The sequence below is a fragment of the Octopus sinensis genome, linkage group LG25, assembly GCF_006345805.1.
Source record: "Octopus sinensis linkage group LG25, ASM634580v1, whole genome shotgun sequence".
Classification (NCBI taxonomy): Eukaryota; Metazoa; Mollusca; class Cephalopoda; order Octopoda; family Octopodidae; genus Octopus; species Octopus sinensis.
This window is the reverse complement of record NC_043021.1, coordinates 6893950-6913949: the sequence shown is the minus strand read 5'-3', so window position 1 is coordinate 6913949 and position 20000 is coordinate 6893950. Positions and strand designations below refer to the sequence as shown.

Here is a 20000-nt window from a genome sequence, read left to right as displayed (position 1 = left end):
AATTCGTTGACAGGAGCTCCAGGACATATCAATAAGTTCGTCAATTGTTCGGTGACAGTCCTCCAAGATTAGTTCATGAATTTTCATGATGTTTTCATTTGCCTGCGAAGTCGATGGATGCCCTTAATGAGGTTGGTACTCAAGCGAAAAGCAACCATTCCTAAAGCACTTCCTAAACCACTTGTAAACTTGTGTTTTGCTCATGGCAGTGGTCTTGTAAGCTGTTTGAAGTATGACAACTGTTTTGGCCACTGTTTTCCCCAACAGAAAACAGAATTTCATGGAAACATGCTGTTCCCTTGTTTCAGCCATCGCAAAAGTCGATGAATAGGGAAGAAGCTCTGCAAAACAAAAACACACCACGTGGCAGTATGATCCTAGTGGACAATGCCGGTTCACAGACTGATGTCTGAGGGTCACATCAAATGGCTTCTAGCAGCAGGAGCCTGAACTACAACAGGCTTGTCCCACAGAGAATGTTTCCAGTTACTTTTGGGTACTCCTTCGTATATAAGTATGTAAATGTTCGTTTTAAAAAAAGGTACAAAACCTCACATTTGAGTAAAGCTGATTATATCAGCTCCCTTTCAGTACATAACAGGTACTTTATTTTATTGCAACTGGTACTTTGAAAGATGAAAAGCAAAGTTGACCCTGGCAGGATTTGAACTGAAAAATGTTAAGAGCCATAACTAAATTTTGTCCAACATTCTAGCAATTCTGTTAATCCACTGATTAATTAATTACTAGTTTGAAAAATGAATATAGTGTAGTGGTTAAGTGTCGATTGGCACTTTAAGCATTTCTCTCTGTCTCTGTCATCTGCCAAAAACTTGAGTCGTAGATAGATCTATCTCATCTGTCTGCTCCCGTCTCTGCTGATTGTCTCCCTGGCTTTCTGTTTCACCCTTGTATTTATAATATTTGCGGCAGCTAGAAAAACAGACATACTGCAGCAGAGTTACTACCTAAGTAGATCAGCGCTTGTCCAGTTGAACTTCGTCTGACATGGCTAAGGTCACAGGTCAGAGGGAGATGATCAATCACTTTTTGACATAACAAAGCAAACCTTCTTTTCGCGCCTGTGGGTTGTCGTGGTTTGGGCGACCGAGGATTCTTGGATTCGGTTTCGAATCTAGGCTTAGAGAAGGAAGTGTTAATTCTTACAATAGCAAAAGCAATAACTCAATGCAGACTTTTTGACACTTATATCTTTATATATAAAACTGAAGTTGTGTGAGAGTCTGTCTCCTCCGATTTAGATTCCTAACTACTCCCACATTTTGCGGTGCAGTTTAACCAAAAGCGGGTATCTTATAGTCATGATTCATATCGAGCCCTTCTGGGTATTAGCGCACGTCTACAACGAGTCTACGATTTAAAAAAAAATTTACCATCATTTTTCCGTATTTTTAATCCATTTTTGCTCGATTTTTATAAGGGAAGTAACTCTCTAAAAATGCTTATATAGTTATTTCCCTTACAAACCCGAGCAACGCTGGGCGATACTGCTAGTTTAATATATAATGAAATTATTGTTAACAATACTCAGGAGCAGTACAACTTGTTAGGAAAGGTTAAAGGAGAGGACAGAAAGCTGACATACAAATCAAATAGAAAAAAGACAGCAATGAAAGCTAGAAGTACATGCATGTACGTTGTCTGATCAATATATATCCGGACTGTTGCCATAGAAATGAAGCTAAAGCATGCAGAGGGAAGCTGCTAAGCACAGATTGACCTTAAACTCTGCTATGCATGCACTCTAAGCTTTTACATTCTAGCTCACTTCTGCTATTTACAGCAGTGCTTGGAAGGAAGGTGTGTAGCATGTGATCGTCGCATTGACCATGACAGAGAAAGTTGAGCAGAGAATCTGCATCAAATTTTGCCAAAAGCTTGGCGATACTTGCTCAGAGGTCTACACAAAGTTTTAAAAAAAGTTTTCATCATTCTCGACACGATCAAGGAGATCTTGTGTAACTGAAACCCCAAGTGTCTTTTTGGTCAGGTGAAAGCAGTTTTGGCACAAACTTGGCAGACACGCGTCTCATACTCAAATCTTCAGTGATAATGGACTGAACTGAACCGTAACTAATCTGCACGTCCTGTGATAAGTCACAAATGATGATTCAATGATTTCCCCTCTCAGCTGCGCATACATCTGCAATGTCTTCCTCAGTTCTGCTGGTTACGGGTCTCCCTGAACGTTCATCAGTATTTTCGGCCATCTTGAAAATGTCCGAACCACTTGTACGCTTGTGTGTGACTCATACACTCCTCTCCATACACTTTCTACAACTTTGCATAGGCCTGTGAGTAGGTATCGCCATGACACTTTCTCTGTCATGGTCAATGCCACGATCACATGCTACACACCTTCCTTCCAAGCACTGCTGTAAACAGTAGAAGTGATCTAGAACATTAAAAGTAAGTGTGCATGCACAACAACATTCAAAGTCAATCTGTGTCAAGCAGCTTCATTCTGCATGCTTTAGCTTTCTTATAATGGCAACAGTTTGGATACATATTGATCAGACCTCATACATAGAATAGAACACAAAGACAGAATAAGGTGAGCATTAATAAGCGACATAAATTTACCTGGTTTGTAAGGTAACTGGACATCTTCATAGCCATTGAATATTTCAACATCTATTTCTCCTGGTACTTGTTTCTTATTTTGACTAGCATGTTCAGATTCCTCTGTAACTAAGATAAGAATATATTTTGGTGTTAAAATCACAACAAAATATCAAGAACTAAAAAAAAAAGTTTCTATAGGTGCAGGTGTAGTAAGAAGTTTGCATTCTAACCATATGGTTCTGGGTTCAGTCCCACTGCACGGCACCTTGGGCAAGTGTCTTCGGCCCAGTGCGTCCATGCTGCCAACAAAGCACGCGGAATTCTGTTCTTGATTTGACGGTCATTCGGAATGCTCACAGCAGCCATATTCCTACCACTCTATGTCACGCTGGTGAGACCCATATTGGAGTATGGGATTCAAGCCTCTTCTCCTTATCTCCTCAAAGACATACAGCATCTCGAAAGAGTCCAGAAGCTGGCTACCCGCATGGTTCATGGTCTCAAAAATTTGTCCTACGAAGAAAGGCTGAGGACGCTCGACCTTTATTCTCTTGAAAAACGCCGCCGCCGTAGTGATCTCATTCTCGCCCACAACATCATAAGCGGAAAGTGTAACCTCTCGAAAGAGCTGTTCTTCACTCCTGCTCCAGAGCGTCGGCTGCGGGGTCATTCCGAAAAGCTCTACCTGCGACGATTTCATCTCAATCGAAGGAGAGGAGCTTTCTCTGTCCGGGTTGTGGATCCGTGGAACAAGCTGCCAGACGAGATGGTAAAGATGCCGACGACCGCTTTGTTCAAAGCCTCCCTTGACCTCAAGTGGCCTGAACTCTTTACATGAACACCACCCTGTACTTAACTCCATGTCCCCCTACATGGCCTTGCTATTTGCTTTTGAGCCAAATTAACTAACTAACTAACTAACTAACTATAGCCTCAGGCTGACTAATGTCTTTTGACTGGATTTGGTAGAAAGAAACTGAAAGAAGCCCATTGTGTGTGTGTGTGTGTGTGCACATATATATATATATCAACTGATAATCCCTACACATTTTTTTCTCTTTCTGTTTTTTTTTCATTCTCTCTCCCTTCTTCTCTCTGAATCCTTTCTGATTGTCAAACTAATACACCTGCTTGTTGTTTCTTCACCTGCCTTCGTCTTTTGTTTTCTGTAAATTTGAACTATGTATATATATATATATATATATATATATATTATATAATTAGGGCTTAGTAAAATAAATTACTTTGCCACATACTGAACTTAGTAGAAATAGCAGCCAAAAAAAATTTTTTTAGCCATTTCTACTACTTAAAGAAAATTTCTCTCAGATAATGTTTACTCCAGACAGCTCACGAAGAGAGAAATTTTCTTTAAGTAGTAGAAATGGCTAAAAAAATTTTTTTTGGCTGCTATTTCTACTAAGTTCAGTATGTGGCAAAGTAATTTATTTTACTAAGCCCTAATTAAATAATGTAATATTTTGAATTCGCCTTAAATGGTCCTTTTACATACTGAACACTTGATGAAATTGATTAATTAATTTTACCCTCAATTGTTGATATTATATATATATAATATATATATATATTATATAATTAGGGCTTAGTAAAATAAATTACTTTGCCACATACTGAACTTAGTAGAAATAGCAGCCAAAAAAAATTTTTTTAGCCATTTCTACTACTTAAAGAAAATTTCTCTCAGATAATGTTTACTCCAGACAGCTCACGAAGAGAGAAATTTTCTTTAAGTAGTAGAAATGGCTAAAAAAATTTTTTTTGGCTGCTATTTCTACTAAGTTCAGTATGTGGCAAAGTAATTTATTTTACTAAGCCCTAATTAAATAATGTAATATTTTGAATTCGCCTTAAATGGTCCTTTTACATACTGAACACTTGATGAAATTGATTAATTAATTTTACCCTCAATTGTTGATATTATATATATATATATATATGTATACAAATATTATTATTTCTAAATCTCTTAAAGAGAGACATTCAGTAACAGTTCTTTAAAGTAAGTGATATTTACCAACATAATGTGGTTGTCCCAAAAGGGACGATGCTACTGTTGTTTTAGCCCCAAGAAACATCGGCTGGATGCCCTTCCTAACGTCAACCACTCCGTGAGTGTAGTGGGTGCTTTTTATGTGCCACCTGCACAGGTGCCAGACGAGGCTGGCAAACAGCCACGATCGGATGGTGCTTTTTACGTGCCACCGGCACGGAGGCCAGTCGGGGTGGTGCTGGCAACAGCCACGTTCGGATGGTTCTCTTACGTGCCACCGGCACTGGTATCACAGCTACAATTTCCATTGATGTTGATCGATTTCGAACAGATAGTATGTTGTATAGCCAACTAAAAACGATGTTTCTTGGGGCTAAAACAACAGTAACATCGTCCTCTCGGGACAGCCACATTATGTTGGCAAATACCTTTTACCTTAAAGAACTGTTACTACATATAGGAAAATGAGGTGACAAAGGAATAAACGATTATCTTATCAACTTACAGCTGTTCCTGTTGTGTGTGTGTGTGTACCTGCATTTTTGTATATGTGTTTATCTTGTGTCACTGCATGACAACTGCTGTTGGTTTGTTTACTGCCCTGTAATTTAACGGCAAGTATTTATTGACCTTTTTCTTTCCTTTAAAAATCGGCACGAACTTTGGCTGTGTGGTAAGTAGCTTGTCTACCAACCACATGGTTCCGGGTTCAGTCCCACTGCACGGCACCTTGGGCAAGTTTCTTCTACTATAGCCTCGGGCCGACCAAAGCCTTGTGAGTGGATTTGGTAGACGGAAACTGAAAGAAGCCCCTCGTATATATGTATATATATATATATATATATAATATATATATATTATATATATGCGTGTATGTGTTTGTGTGTCTGTGTTTGTTCCCCCAACATCGCTTGACAACCGATGTTGGTGTGTTTACGTCCCCGTCACTTAGTGGTTCGGCAAAAGAGACCGATAGAATAAGTACTGGGCTTACAAAAGAATAAGTCCCGGGGTCGAGTTGCTCGATTAAAGGTGGTGCTCCAGCATGGCCGCAGTCAAAATGACTGAAACAAGTAAAAGAGTAAAAAAGAGTAACCCAATAACAACACAATTTAAAATAATATTTTTCCTATCAGTTCAAATACATCAATCTTATGTACTCTATTATTCACGTACTCTATTTATTCGTACTCTATTATCCATGCACATTAGCATTACACATTCATGCTTCCCTCATTCTGTCTCTGGTGTTTGCAAATGCTGAGCTTTCAAGGTCCACCCCTTTCTAATATACTTGAGATAACAGTCAAATTTCTGTCCCTCAAAACAACACACTTTACTGTCTTATGAAATGGAGTCATTACACTAACGTAGTCCTAGATACACGGTGTCTACTGTTTGATTTTTTTAAACCAATATGGCAAACCTTTATAAATCACAGTAAATTGAGAAATTGCTGTGCGATGTCAGAGAAAAAAGCCTAATGAAAACAGAGCAAGAAGTTGTGACAAGGTTATCTGATTACAAGATGTATGGGGCCTCATGGATGTGATGTGGCAGAAGTATAATCTCTGGTTCAACTTTCTCTATCTCTTTTACTCTTTTACTTGTTTAAGTCGTTTGACTGCGGCCATGCTGGAGCACCGCCTTTAGTCGAGCAAATCGACCTCGGGACTTATTCTTTGTAAGCCCAGAACTTATTCTACCGGTCTCTTTTGCCGAATCGCTAAGTGACGGGGACGTAAACACACCAGCATCGGTTGTCAAGCAATGGTAGGGGGACAAACACAGACACACAAACACACACATACACATATATATACATATATACGACGGGCTTCTTTCAGTTTCCATCTACCAAATCCACTCACAAGGCATTGGTCGGCCCGAGGCTATAGTAGAAGACACTTGCCCAAGGTGCCACGCAGTGGGACTGAACCCGGAACCATGTGGTTGGTAAACAAGCTACTTACCACACAGCCACTTCTGCGCCTATATCTGATTACAAGATGTATGGGGCCTCATGGATGTGATGTGGCAGAAGTATAATCTCTGGTTCAACTATATTCTTTTACAGTTATATATTTAAGAGATGAGGAATTATGTACATTATTTACATTATTTACATTCGATGGATTGTCCTCATCTTGTAACAAGATGAGGACAAATATCCGTTGAATGTAAATAATGTAAATAATGTATATTCTTTTAACCCTTTAGCACTCAGATAATTCTGTCAAATGTAACAGTTATTTACCCTATCTAGTAGCTTCAAGATTAATATAGTTCACTTTGTATTAACCTTTAATTTTTAATTTTTTAATTTTTTAATTTTTTAATTTAAAAAAATTTTTTTTTTATTGCCCACAAGGGGCTGAACATAGAGGGGACAAACAAGGACAAACAGATTAAGTCGATTACATCGACCCCAGTGCGTAACTGGTACTTAATTTATCGACCCCGAAAGGATGAAAGGCAAAGTCGACCTCGGCGGAATTTGAACTCAGAACGTTACGGCAGCCGAAATACCGCTAAGCATTTAACCTTTAAGCTACAAGATTATGTATGATTGCTTATCTTTAGATTGACATTGTAGGGTAGATGTGACAGGCCTGATCTGGCTGCTTGGAGCGTAAAACAAGGTAGAATATGCGGGCCTGATATGGCTGGTTTAAAGGCTAAAAGATTAATGATTTTGGTTATAGGATAGCAGCCATGCTGGAGCACTGCCTTTCTGTGATAGCATCCTTTCACCCCCACCACCCACTGAAAATTGGATGTTGCGATAATAGTGATGATTATGATAACAGTAGTGGGTGGCAGTGGTAACAGTGGTAGGCTGCTGCTGCTGCTGCTGATAATGACAATAATGGTAGTGATAGTGATGATGATGATGATGATGATGATATGATGAAAATGATGATGGTGACATGATGACGACGATATGATGATGATGGTAATAATGATGATGACGATGACGATAATGTGATGGTGATGATGATGATGATGATGATGATAATATAATGATGATGATGATGATGACAATGATATGATGGTAATAATGATGATGACGATGACGATAGTGATGGTGATGATGACGACGACGACGATTGATGATGATGATGATGATGATAATATAATGATGATGATGATGATTGACATGATAATGATGGTATAATGATGATGACGATGAATAATGTGATGGTGATGAGACGACGACGAGATGATGTGATGGTGATGATGATGATGATAATATAATGATGGATGATGATGACAATGATATGATGGTAATAATGATGATGACGATGACGATAATGTGATGGTGATGATGATGACGACAATGATGATGATGATAATATAATTGATAATATAATGATGATGATGATGATGACATGATATCTATGGTAATAATGATGATGACGATAATGTGATGGTGATGATGACGACGACAATGATGATGATGATAATATAACGATGATGATGATGATGACAATGATATGATGGTAATAATGATGATGACGATGACGATAATGTGATGGTGATGATGATGATGATGATGATGATGATGATAATATAATGATGATGATGATGATGACAATGATATGATGGTAATAATGATGATGACGATGACGATAATGTGATGGTGATGATGACGACGACAATGATGATGATGATAATATAATGATGATGATGATGATGACAATGATATGATGGTAATAATGATGATGACGATGACGATAATGTGATGGTGATGATGATGATGATGATGATGATGATACGAAATACCTCCAAAGTTTTTACTTACTGTACATTGTGCTATCTATCGTCCCATTTGATGCTGCAAGGGTATCATACCGTGAGCTGAAATAAAATATTACAACCAGTTTATATAACTTAGAATATGAATCTGGACACACACACACACACACATATTCCAAGTGTGTATATATATGTGTGTATATATATATATATAGATATAATTGTTGGTTTTTTGAAAAAACCATCGAAGAAATTATTTACTCTTATTATTATATATACATATATATATATATATATATGTATATATATGTATGTATGTACATAGGTGCAGGGTGTGGCTTTGTGGTAAGAAACTTGCTTCTCAACCACATGGTTCTGGGTTCAGTCCCACTGTATGGCACCTTCTACTATAGCTTCTACTATACCCAACCAAAGCCTTGTAAATGGATTTGGTAGACGAAAACTGAAAGAAACCCATCACATATATATTTATATATATATGTGTGTGTGTGTTTGTGTGTGTGTGTGTGTGTGTGTGTGTGTGTGTATTTATGAGTATATTTCCTTGTGCTTGTGTTTGTCCTTCCTGTCACTGCTTGACAACTGGAATAAGTACTAGGCTTAAGTCCTGAGGTCAAGGTAGTGCTCCAGCATGGCTGCAGTCAAATGACTGAAACAAGTAAAGGAATAAAGGACTATATCTACACATATACACAAATACATATATATTTATGTGCGTAGAGCAGTGCTTTTCAAACTTTTTGCTGGAGCGGAACCCCAAAGAAACATTCCACTGGCTCGAGGAACCCCTGCGCAATAATTTAATAGTTTTATGCACACATATCTGCACAGGAGAATTAAAAATTACTGCCGATTTTAGCAGTTTTGTAACTTCTTGCGGAACCCCTGGACAGTACTGGCGGAACCCTAAGGTTCCGCAGAACCCTGGTTGAAAACCACTGGCGAAGAATAATTCGTTTTTGACACTCAGCCTTTTGTATCTCAGCATCCACTTTCATCTTCTGTGCTGATGTATGTAATTTGAAAGCAGTCTTTTTGTGTTGTTTAACTGGTGAGAAGAGGAAGTCACAGTCATGTAGCTAAGGTTATTATCCAGGAAGAGGTGTGCTATTTTATTCGTGAAATTAGTATTATGTACGTAGTAGATTTTTTCCTGGAAGCCACTTATTTTGAGGGCCTGGTTATAGTAAGGTGCATGAGTATTGAAAATATCCTCATTGGCTGAAAGATTAGATATTCTAATTGAGATTCCTGTGATTACACTACTGATGGTGATTTTTGGGTGATTGGAGAGCATATTAATACACTACAATGATTAGTTAGGATTATGATAGAGGTAGTATAAGCCAGTATGTAGATTAATAGTAACACCTAAAAAGTTTGCTACTTTAGTATCCGTTTCGCAAGAGATATTAAGGTTAACATTTTTAAAGAATTTACACTGTGCTTTTTTGTACATTCCACCAATTGTTGAGGTAGAACATAAAGTGCAAGAAGTGCATGATCTCTATATAATCCACCTAATATGTTGGAGAATTGCTGTTTACATCAGTATGTGTTTGTGTGTATATGTATATATATATATGTGTATGTGTGTGTATATATATATATATATATATGTGTATGTGTGTGTATATATATATATATAAGGTGGCGAGCTGGTAGAAACGTTGGCACGCCGGGCGAAATTCGTCTGTCGTTACGTTCCGAGTTCAAATTCCGCCGAGGTTGACTTTGCCTTTCATCCTTTCGGGGTCGATAAATTAAGTACCAGTTACGCACTGGGGTCGATGTTGTCAACTTAATCCCTTTGTCTGTCCTTGTTTGTCTCCTCTGTGTTTAGCCCCTTGTGGGTAGTAAAGAAATATATATATATAGGCGCAGGAGTGGCTGTGTGGTAAGTAGCTTGCTAACCAACCACATGGTTCCGGGTTCAGTCCCACTGCGTGGCACCTTGGGCAAGTGTCTTCTGCTATAGCCCCGGGCCGACCAATGCCTTGTGGGTGGATTTGGTAGACGGAAACTGTAAGAAGCCTGTCGTATATATGTATATATATATGTGTGTATGTGTGTGTGTGTGTTTGTGTGTCTGTGTTTGTCCCCCTAGCATTGCTTGACAACCGATGCTGGTGTGTTTACGTCCCCGTCACTTAGTGGTTCGGCAAAAGAGACCGATAGAATAAGTACTGGGCTTACAAAGAATAAGTCCCGGGGTCGATTTGCTCGACTAAAGGCGGTGCTCTAGCATGGCCGCAGTCAAATGACTGAAACAAGTAAAAGAAAAAAAAAAATATATATATATATATATATATATATATATATAGGTGTATATATGTATGTGTGTACACACACACACACACACACACACACAATAAGCTTCTCTCAGTTTCTGTCAAACAAATTTCTCCGTTGCTTACAACAACAAAGGTTCCAGTTGATACGTTCAATTGAACAGCATGCAGATCGTTTACTTTTGAATGGCAGACAATTTCTAATTAGCTAAACACTTTAAAATTTCGTATACTGGTAGAATGTGTCAAAATAAAACATTTTTTTCTCTTGGCTTTCTTGAGAAAATTGTAATTTGTTTGTTTAACGTAGTTTAATTTTTCGAATTTTAACCAATCCTATGCTCTCTTTTGAGCGAAAATCATTTGCTGTGTCTAAAACTAAACCTCCCCCCTAACCCTAACCCTAAATTTTTTTTTTCTTAATCATTAAATTAATTTAATTGTTACGTGTGTAAAAAAGCTAAAGCAATGGAATTAAATTAATTTAACAATTAAGAAAAATAAAATTAGGGTTAGGGTTAGGATTAGTTACAGGATGTTGTCTCAGTTTTAGATGCAGCAAATGATTTTAGTTGAATGGAGGTAATCGATTGGTTAAAATTGCCGAAATGCTCAGATTTTCAGACGAAATATCTTACAAACTATAGAATTTTCTCAATAAAACCAAGAGAAAATGTTTTATAAACACATTCTACCAGTAAACGAAGTTTAAAAGTGTTTAGTTAACTAGAAATTGTGTTGACATCTGCCGTTCAAAAGGAAAAGATCCCAGCCTGTTTGTGAAATTAACATGCAAGTGGCTGAGTACTCCACAGACACACATACCCTTAACACAGTACTCAGAGAGATTCGGCATGACTCAGAATGTGACAAGTCTGTTCCCTGAATTACAGGTACAACTCATTTTAGCCAGCTGAGTGGACTGGAGCAATGTGAAATAAAGTGTCTTGCTTAAGGACACACTGTGCCACTGAGATTCGAACTCATAGTCTTATGATTGTGAGCCAGATATCCTAACCACTAAGCCATGCAACTTCACCTTATAATAATTAAGAAATATGAATACCTTGCAAGTATGTTGTGTTGCTGAGGGAAGGCCAGTTGTGGGATGGCATATATATCATCTGCTGGAGAAACTGCCTCTTTGGGATTTGTCTTATCTATCCAAGTTTTTGCCTGGAAATACAAAAATAAAGAAAAACCAAAAATTACATGTGGATATGTTCAGACGAGTGTATTCACCAACACTCGCCTCCTTATGAGAGCTCAAAATCTCTCATGGAAGCGCCATCCAACCAAAATGCAAATATATGGGAAACTACCACCTGTGTCATCTCTTGTGAAAGGTAGGAGAGTCCAGTTTGCTGGACATTGTTGTAGAGCTGAAAAAGAGGTAATTTCTACTCTTCTCCTCTGGAAGCCATCTACTCGCAATACCAGAGGGCGCACACTCTCCTACCCTGATGTAATCTCCAGCTGAAAAAGAGGTAATTTCTACTCTTCTTCTCTGGAAGCCATCTACTCGCAATACCAGAGGGTGCACACTCTCCTACCCTGATGTAATCTCCAGCTGAAAAAGAGGTAATTTCTACTCTTCTCCTCTCTGGAAGCCATCTACTCGCAATACCAGAGGGTGCACACTCTCCTACCCTGATGTAATCTCCAGCTGAAAAAGAGGTAATTTCTACTCTTCTCCTCTGGAAGCCATCTACTCGCAATACCAGAGGGTGCACACTCTCCTACCCTGATGTAATCTCCAGCTGAAAAAGAGGTAATTTCTACTCTTCTCCTCTGGAAGCCATCTACTCGCAATACCAGAGGGTGCACACTCTCCTACCCTGATGTAATCTCCAGCTGAAAAAGAGGTAATTTCTACTCTTCTCCTCTGGAAGCCATCTACCCGCAATACCAGAGGGTGCACACTCTCCTACCCTGATGTAATCTCCAGCTGAAAAAGTGGTAATTTCTACTGTTCTCCTCTGGAAGCCATCTACTCGCAATACCAGAGGGTGCACACTCTCCTACCCTGATGTAATCTCCAGCTGAAAAAGTGGTAATTTCTACTGTTCTCCTCTGGAAGCCATCTACCCGCAATACCAGAGGGCGCATACTCTCCTACCCTGATGTAATCTCCAGGGATACAGGCATCCAGCAACAGGACCTCCGTAATGCCATGATGGACCGTGAAGTCTGGCGTAGCATGGTAAATTCCATTGTCTCGACCACGGTCGAACAATGATGATGATGATGTATTCATCTTGGGTATTATCTGGTTGAGACAGTTTTTCGATGGCTGGGAGCCATTCTTCTTGTCAACCCTCACCTCTTTGCAGGCAACACAATATTTCCCCATCGAGTCAAACATGTTTTTCCATAGAAAACTGTAGAAAGCTGGAAATGAAATAACATCATTTGTACGACTGATGCTTATTTACAAACTTTATACGATGGCATGACAAGACCACACACACACACCACACACACACACACCACACACACACACACACACACACACACACACACACACACACAAGCACATACACACACAAACACACACACACAAACACATACACACACACACTATGGGCTTCTTTCAGTTTTCATTTACCAAATCCACTCATGTGGCTTTGGTAGGCCCAGGAACTATAGTAAAAGGCACTTGTCCTAGTTGCTATGCAGTGTGACTGAACTCCAGACCATGTGATTGGGAAGTAAACTTCTCAGACATACAGCTATGTTTGTGCCTATATGTATCTCCCTGCTGGTGATATAAACAAGAATGCATTTTGCACCGAAATCCAATATGAGAGTTCCTCTCATAGTATCTCCCATAGCATAGTTCGTTTTCACAGAACATCCACATTTAAATGGGGCTAAATATTACCTCTCTCTATTACCTCTGCTACTAATATATATATTTTATAATGAGCTCACTGGTAAATTGTGACACCAATGCGTGTTCAGATACCGTTATACTATATATCACTGACAGCGAGATGAGTTGCTGCTATCTCTAGCAGTTGAGCAATCATCACCGATGAGACCAAGGAAGGTTGAAATCATGTGATCTGGTGGTCTTAGTGCTGGAGTTGGTCAGGATTTATCTCCCTGCTAGCAATATAAACAAGTGTGCATTTGGCACCAAAAGCCGATATAAGAGTTTCTCTCATGGAATCTACCACAGTATAGTTTGTTCCAACAGAGCATCCATGTTTAAGTGGGGTTAAATATTACCTCTTGGTATAAAAATGAATAGTCAATATATAATAAGTAAAAAAACTACACACACACACACACACACACACACACATATATATACATATACATATATACATATACATATATATAATATGTATATATATATATATATATATATATATATATATGCATTTCTATGTGTGTGCATGTGTTTGAAGTAAAGCATAAAGAATACTTACGACTCCTTTTCTAACCCGCAGCAGAAGATGTTGTGAAGTTTTCAGAGCCATAACAGCCTGGAATGGAAGACATGTAAGGTTACTATAACAACAACAGCAACAACAACAACAACACCGACAACAACAACAGCAACAACAACAACAAGAGCAACCAATCAGCCCGAAAGCCTCAATGCTATTTCTACCAGATCTGACTATCACATTGTAGAATTTGTTGTTAGTTCATATATATATAAGTGCAATCACATGGCACATCGCCAAAGGTTTTGGTTACTTGTCTTTATCTCTGTGAGGCCCTACATTCAAAGAATACGCTTCACCACTTTGTCTCATGTCTTCCTAGGTCTATCTCTTCCATGGGTTCCCTCTGCAGTTAGAGATTGGCACTTTTTCATGCAGCTGTCCTTGTTCATACGCATTCCATGACCATACCAACGTAGTATTCTCTCTTGCAATTCACTCACAAAGCTTTCCTTATCCTAGGGCTATATTAGGACACTTGCTCAAGGTGCCATGCAGTGAGATTGAACCCAAGACCACATGGTGGGAAAGCAAGCTCCTAAACCACACAACAAACCTGTACCTATAAATGTAAATGATATCATACATCATAAGAATCAAGTTGAGGCTGCCCCGACTGGCTTCTGTGCCGGTGGCACATAAAAAGCACCATCCGAACGTGGCTGATGCCAACGCCGCCCCGACTGGCTTCTGTGCCGGTGGCACATAAAAAGCACCATCCGAACGTGGCTGTTGCCAGCGCCGCCCTGGCTGGCTTCCGTGCCGGTGGCACATTAAAAGCTCCAACCGATCGTGGCCGATGCCGGACCCCCTGGCACCTGTGCAGGTGGCACGTAAAAAGCACCCACTACACTCGCGGAGTGGTTGGTGTTAGGAAGGGCATCCAGCTGTAGAAACTCTGCCAGATCAGACTGGAGCCTGGTGCAGCCCCTGGCTTCCCAGACCCCGGTCAAACCGTCCAACCTGAGCTAGCGCGGAAAACGGACATTAAACGATGATGATGATGATGATGATGAACTAATAAAATATGAGGGCCCCAAATATAAATTTGATGTTTATAACAAAAGGCAATCCCCATGAAACAATCTTGTATTAAATCTAATAATGGCCACAGAAAAAAAAAACCTTACACTTACCTGAGAATGGGTAACATCAATAAAACTGGTTTCATTCACAGATAGAATTTGGTCACCAACGTCCAGGCCAGCTTCATGAGCCAAGCTATTTGGCTTCACAGACTGAATATATATCCCTTTATAATTTGCTGGGCCACTTGCAATTCTGACAAATAATATGAATAAAACACAAAAGGGAAGTTTAATTATTCCAGGATTTAGTAAAGTGGGTGACACTAGTTTCACATTTTGGCAGAAGGCCAGCAAATCCGAGGGAGGGGATATGTTGATTACATCGATCCCAGTATTCAGTTGGTACTCAATTTATTGACTTTGAAAGGATGAAATGCAAAGTTGACCTCAGTGGATTTTGAACTCAGAATGTAAAGACAGACGAAATGTTGCTAAGTATTTTGCCTGGCATGCTAATGATTCTGCTAGCTCAATGCTTTATGAGGACCTACCATCGATCACAAATGACCATGTGATTGCACCTGGAAAGTGCTTCTCTGAGGCACAAGTCTAGGCAAGGTTGTTTATGGAAGACAAGCAGTCGCCCATGCATACCAGCCTCCCTCTCCATGTCACCAATGTTATCCAAGGGCGGTGAGCTGGCAGAAACGTTAGTGCGCCGGGCGAAATGTGTAGCTGTATTTCGTCTGCTGTTACGTTCTGAGTTCAAATTCCGCCGAGGTCGACTTTGCTTTTTATCCTTTCGGGGGTCGATAAATTAAGTACCAGTTACGCACTGGGGTCGATGTAATTGACTCAATCCGTTTGTCTGTCCTTGTTTGTCCCCTCTATGTTTAGCCCCTTGTGGGTAATAAAGAAACAAATGTTATCCAAGGGAAAGGCAAAGGGGCTGATACAGTTTGGCACCTGTAACGTCGCAACTCATTTCTACAGCTGAATGTACTGGAGCAGTGTGGAATAAAGTGTCTTGCTCAAGAACACAACACAACACACCGCCTTATAGCATGGTTAATAGCGAACCCTGTTGTGTGTGTGTGTGGGGGGGGTCTATGTGGCTATCCATGGAGTCACAAAACATTGAAATGGTTTGAAGCATCAGGAGTGCTGAACTGTGGTAAAGCTGACTCTCAAAGTGTACAGTAATGTACGGCTAAAATCCACAAATTTCCAGCCAGATACTAATGTAGTAACTAGTATTCACCAAACATATAATGGTAATGGAAACAAAAGAACGAATGAATAATTGTTTTTAAATCAGTAGATTTTTTTTCTTATCAGTTTTAAATTTCAATCTTATTTACATAATATATTATTATTAATGTGGAGGCGCAATGGCCTAGTGGTTAGGGCAGCGGACTCGCGGTCGCAGGATCGCGGTTTCGATTCCCAGCCTGGGCGTTGTGAGTGTTTATTGAGCGAAAACACCTAAAAAGCTCCACGAAGCTCCGGCAGGGGGTGGTGATCCCTGCTGTACTCTTTCACCACTCTTTCTTCTGTTGGCCTGCTCGCTTAGCCAGCGGGGTGGCGTCATTCGAAGGCTAAAACAATGCGAACGCATTGTGGCCAGCGATGTGTAACAACATCTGATGGTCTGGTCGGTCACGTGATCACGTGATTATTATTAATAGTAGGAAATCAATATCAGAAAACTCCTCAGAAAGATATACACGTGTGAAAAATAATTGTTGTATTAAAAATATATAAATAAATAAATATAAATATTTCCTAATATTAATAATAATATATTTATAAAGAAATTATATATGTGTATAATCGCTCGTATTAAATATATAAATACTTTAATAGTATTAATATTTTGATACAATAGAGCACTCAATATAAATTCAGTATACAATATTCTTATTGAATATATTTAACTAAAGATTTATATATATAACTAGCAGTATTGCCCGGCGTTGCTCGGGTTTGTAAGGGAAATAACTATATAAGCATTTTTAGAGAGTTATAGCCAAAAAATAGCAAAAAAATGCATTAAAAATGGAAAAAAAAATGATGGTAATCTTTTTTAAAAATCGTTGACTCATCGTAGACATTTTTAGAGAGTTACTTCCCTTATATAAAAACGAAAAAATGCATTAAAATGGAAAAAAATGATGGTAAATTTTTTTTTAAATCGTAGACTCATCGTAGACGCGTGTTTAATACCCAGAAGGGCTCGATATGAATCACGACTATAAGATACCCGGTTTTGGTTAAACTGCACCGCAAAATGTGGGAGTAGTTAGGAATCTAAATTGTAAGAGACAGACACACAACTTGACTTTTATATATAAAGGTATATAAATAAAAAAATATAAATATGTATAATATTTCCTAATATTAATAATAATATATTATTAAAAGATTATATATGTGTATAATCGCTCGTATTAAATATATAGATACTTTAATAGTATTAATATTTTGATATAATAGAGCACTCAATATAAATTCAGTATACAATATTCTTATTGAATATATTTAACTAAAGATTTATATATATATACTAGCAGTATCGCCCAGCGTTGCTTGAGTTTGTAAGGGAAATAACTATATAAGCATTTTTAGAGAGTTATAGCCAAAAAATAGAAAAAAAATGCATTAAAAATGGAAAAAAATGATGGTAAATTATTTTTTAAATCGTAGACTCATCGTAGACGCACGCTAATACCCAGAAGGGCTTGATATGAATCACGACTATAAGATACCCACTTTTAGTTAAACTGCACCGCAAAATGTGGGAGTAGTTAGGAATCTAAATCGTAGGAGACAGACACACAACTTCACTTTTATATATAAAGATATATAAAGTGGAATGCTTACATACATATAAGAGAACAAAGTGTACGTACGCCGCAATAATATATGTATAAAAAATATATATAAAAATACAAAATGGGACAAGAACGCAAAACATTCAAATAGACGATACAAAAAACAGACGGGTCATTCGAAGCCTAATCAGCCGAAATTGTGAGGATGATCCGGTTCTTGACTGAAGATTAGAGGCTTCGAATGACCTGTCTGTTTTTTGTATCGTCTATTTGAATGTTTTGCGTTCTTGTCCCATTTTGTATTTTTATATATATTTTTTATACATATATATATATATATGGAGGCGCAATGGCCTAGTGGTTAGGGCAGCGAACTCGCGGTCGAAGGATCGCGGTTTCGATTCCCAGACTGGGCGTTGTGTGTGTTTATTGAGCAAAAACACCTTAAAGCTCCATGAGGCTCCGGCAGGGGGTGGTGATCTCTGCTGTACTCTTTCACCACTCTTTCTTCTGTTGGCCTGCTCGCTTAGCCAGCGGGGTGGCGTCATTTGAAGGCTAAAACAATGCGAACGCATTGTGACCAGCGATGTGTAGCAACATCTGATGGTCTGGTCGGTCACGTGATCACGATATATATATATTACCAAAATCAGAGTCCTGATAGTTGGTGAGACTTGGATGGATAAGGTGTTTTCACCCCTTCTTACCATAAGAGAAAATTTTTCTGAGTGGTAACTGCAGTGCAATTTGCCTTTTAGCAGTTGAAATATGCCACAAACAAATTTTAATTAACCTAAATATACTTACCTACACCCAAGGCCTCCTGTGGCAGACATATTAACAAAGATTTTGATAGGGTATTTTGATGAAATCTGAGAATAAAAGTAGGGAGACAAACATTAATGAAGCAAGAAGTCAAACAATGATTACAGAATTGTAGCTATTCACTACTACTACTACTACTACTACTACTACTACTACTACTACTACTACTACTACTACTACTACTACTACTACTGCTGCGGCTACTGCTGCTGCTGCTGCTATTAAGTCACTGTCATTTAAATACCCACTTTCTCATGCTTGTAAGGGTTTAAATGAAGGTTTATTAATATAGATTTTCTAGGGCTGGATGCCCTCTCCATTGCTAACTCTTAATCTACTTCTAAGCAAAGTAATATTTCCCCACAGCCAGACATGTTTTTGTGGAATATTGGAAATGCACAACATTCATTTACAACAATCACACGATGTCAAGTTAAGGAAATACAAACAGACACACATATAATACATATACATAAATATATCTATACAACAGGCTTCTTTCTGTTTCCATCTACTAAATTCACTTGCAAGGCTTTGGTCGGCCTATGGCTATAGTAGAAGACACTTGTTCAAGGGGTCATGCAGTGGGACTGAACCTGAAACCCTCTGGTTGGGAAGCAAACTTTTTAACCACACAGCCTTACCGGTATCAATCACAGCCATACCTGTCCCTTAAGGTTCAATCTATTAAACCCATAACGTGGAAACCATAGTAACCAAAGAGTAAAGTTCCTTCCCGATGGAGACCTGGGCAAAATGTTTAGTGGCATTTTGTCCGTTCTTAGTTCAAATTCTGCTGAGATCAACTTTGCCTAACATCCTTTCAGGGTCAACAAAATAAGTACCAGTTGAGTACTGGGGTCGATGTAATTGACTTACCCACTCCCCCAAATCTGCTGGCCTTGTGCAAAAATTTGAAACTAATGTTAAGAGTGATTAATTAGTTTTAATGTAATGGTAGGAATGGTGTAGAGGGGTTGATGTAGAGGTGGGGTGGTGTAGAGGAGGGTAATGTAGAGGGGAGTGTTGTTGAGGGGGTGACATAAAGGGGGTGATGTAGGGGAGTGATCCGGACGAAGTGATGTAGAGGGGTGATGGAGAGGGGTGATGTAGAGGTGGTGATGTGGAGGGGTTGATGTAGAAAGAATGATGTAGAGAGTCTTAATTAACAAGATGTAATTAAGAGA

The 20000-nt window shown here is 38.8% G+C and overlaps 1 protein-coding gene across 2 annotated transcripts in view; it reads right to left on the bottom strand.

Moving 5' to 3' along the window:
• Positions 1 to 20000, bottom strand: part of LOC115224389 (harmonin) — a 98510-nt gene that overhangs the window by 12084 nt on the left and 66426 nt on the right. For both annotated transcript variants that reach the window (XM_029795276.2, XM_029795275.2), the window contains exons 9-14: positions 18796 to 18860; positions 15263 to 15407; positions 14106 to 14162; positions 11735 to 11844; positions 8403 to 8458; positions 2605 to 2712 (exon numbers count right to left, since the gene is read on the bottom strand). In XM_029795276.2, the coding sequence (XP_029651136.1) occupies positions 2605 to 2712; positions 8403 to 8458; positions 11735 to 11844; positions 14106 to 14162; positions 15263 to 15407; positions 18796 to 18860 (541 nt within the window). The remainder of the gene's footprint in view (positions 1 to 2604; positions 2713 to 8402; positions 8459 to 11734; positions 11845 to 14105; positions 14163 to 15262; positions 15408 to 18795; positions 18861 to 20000) is intronic.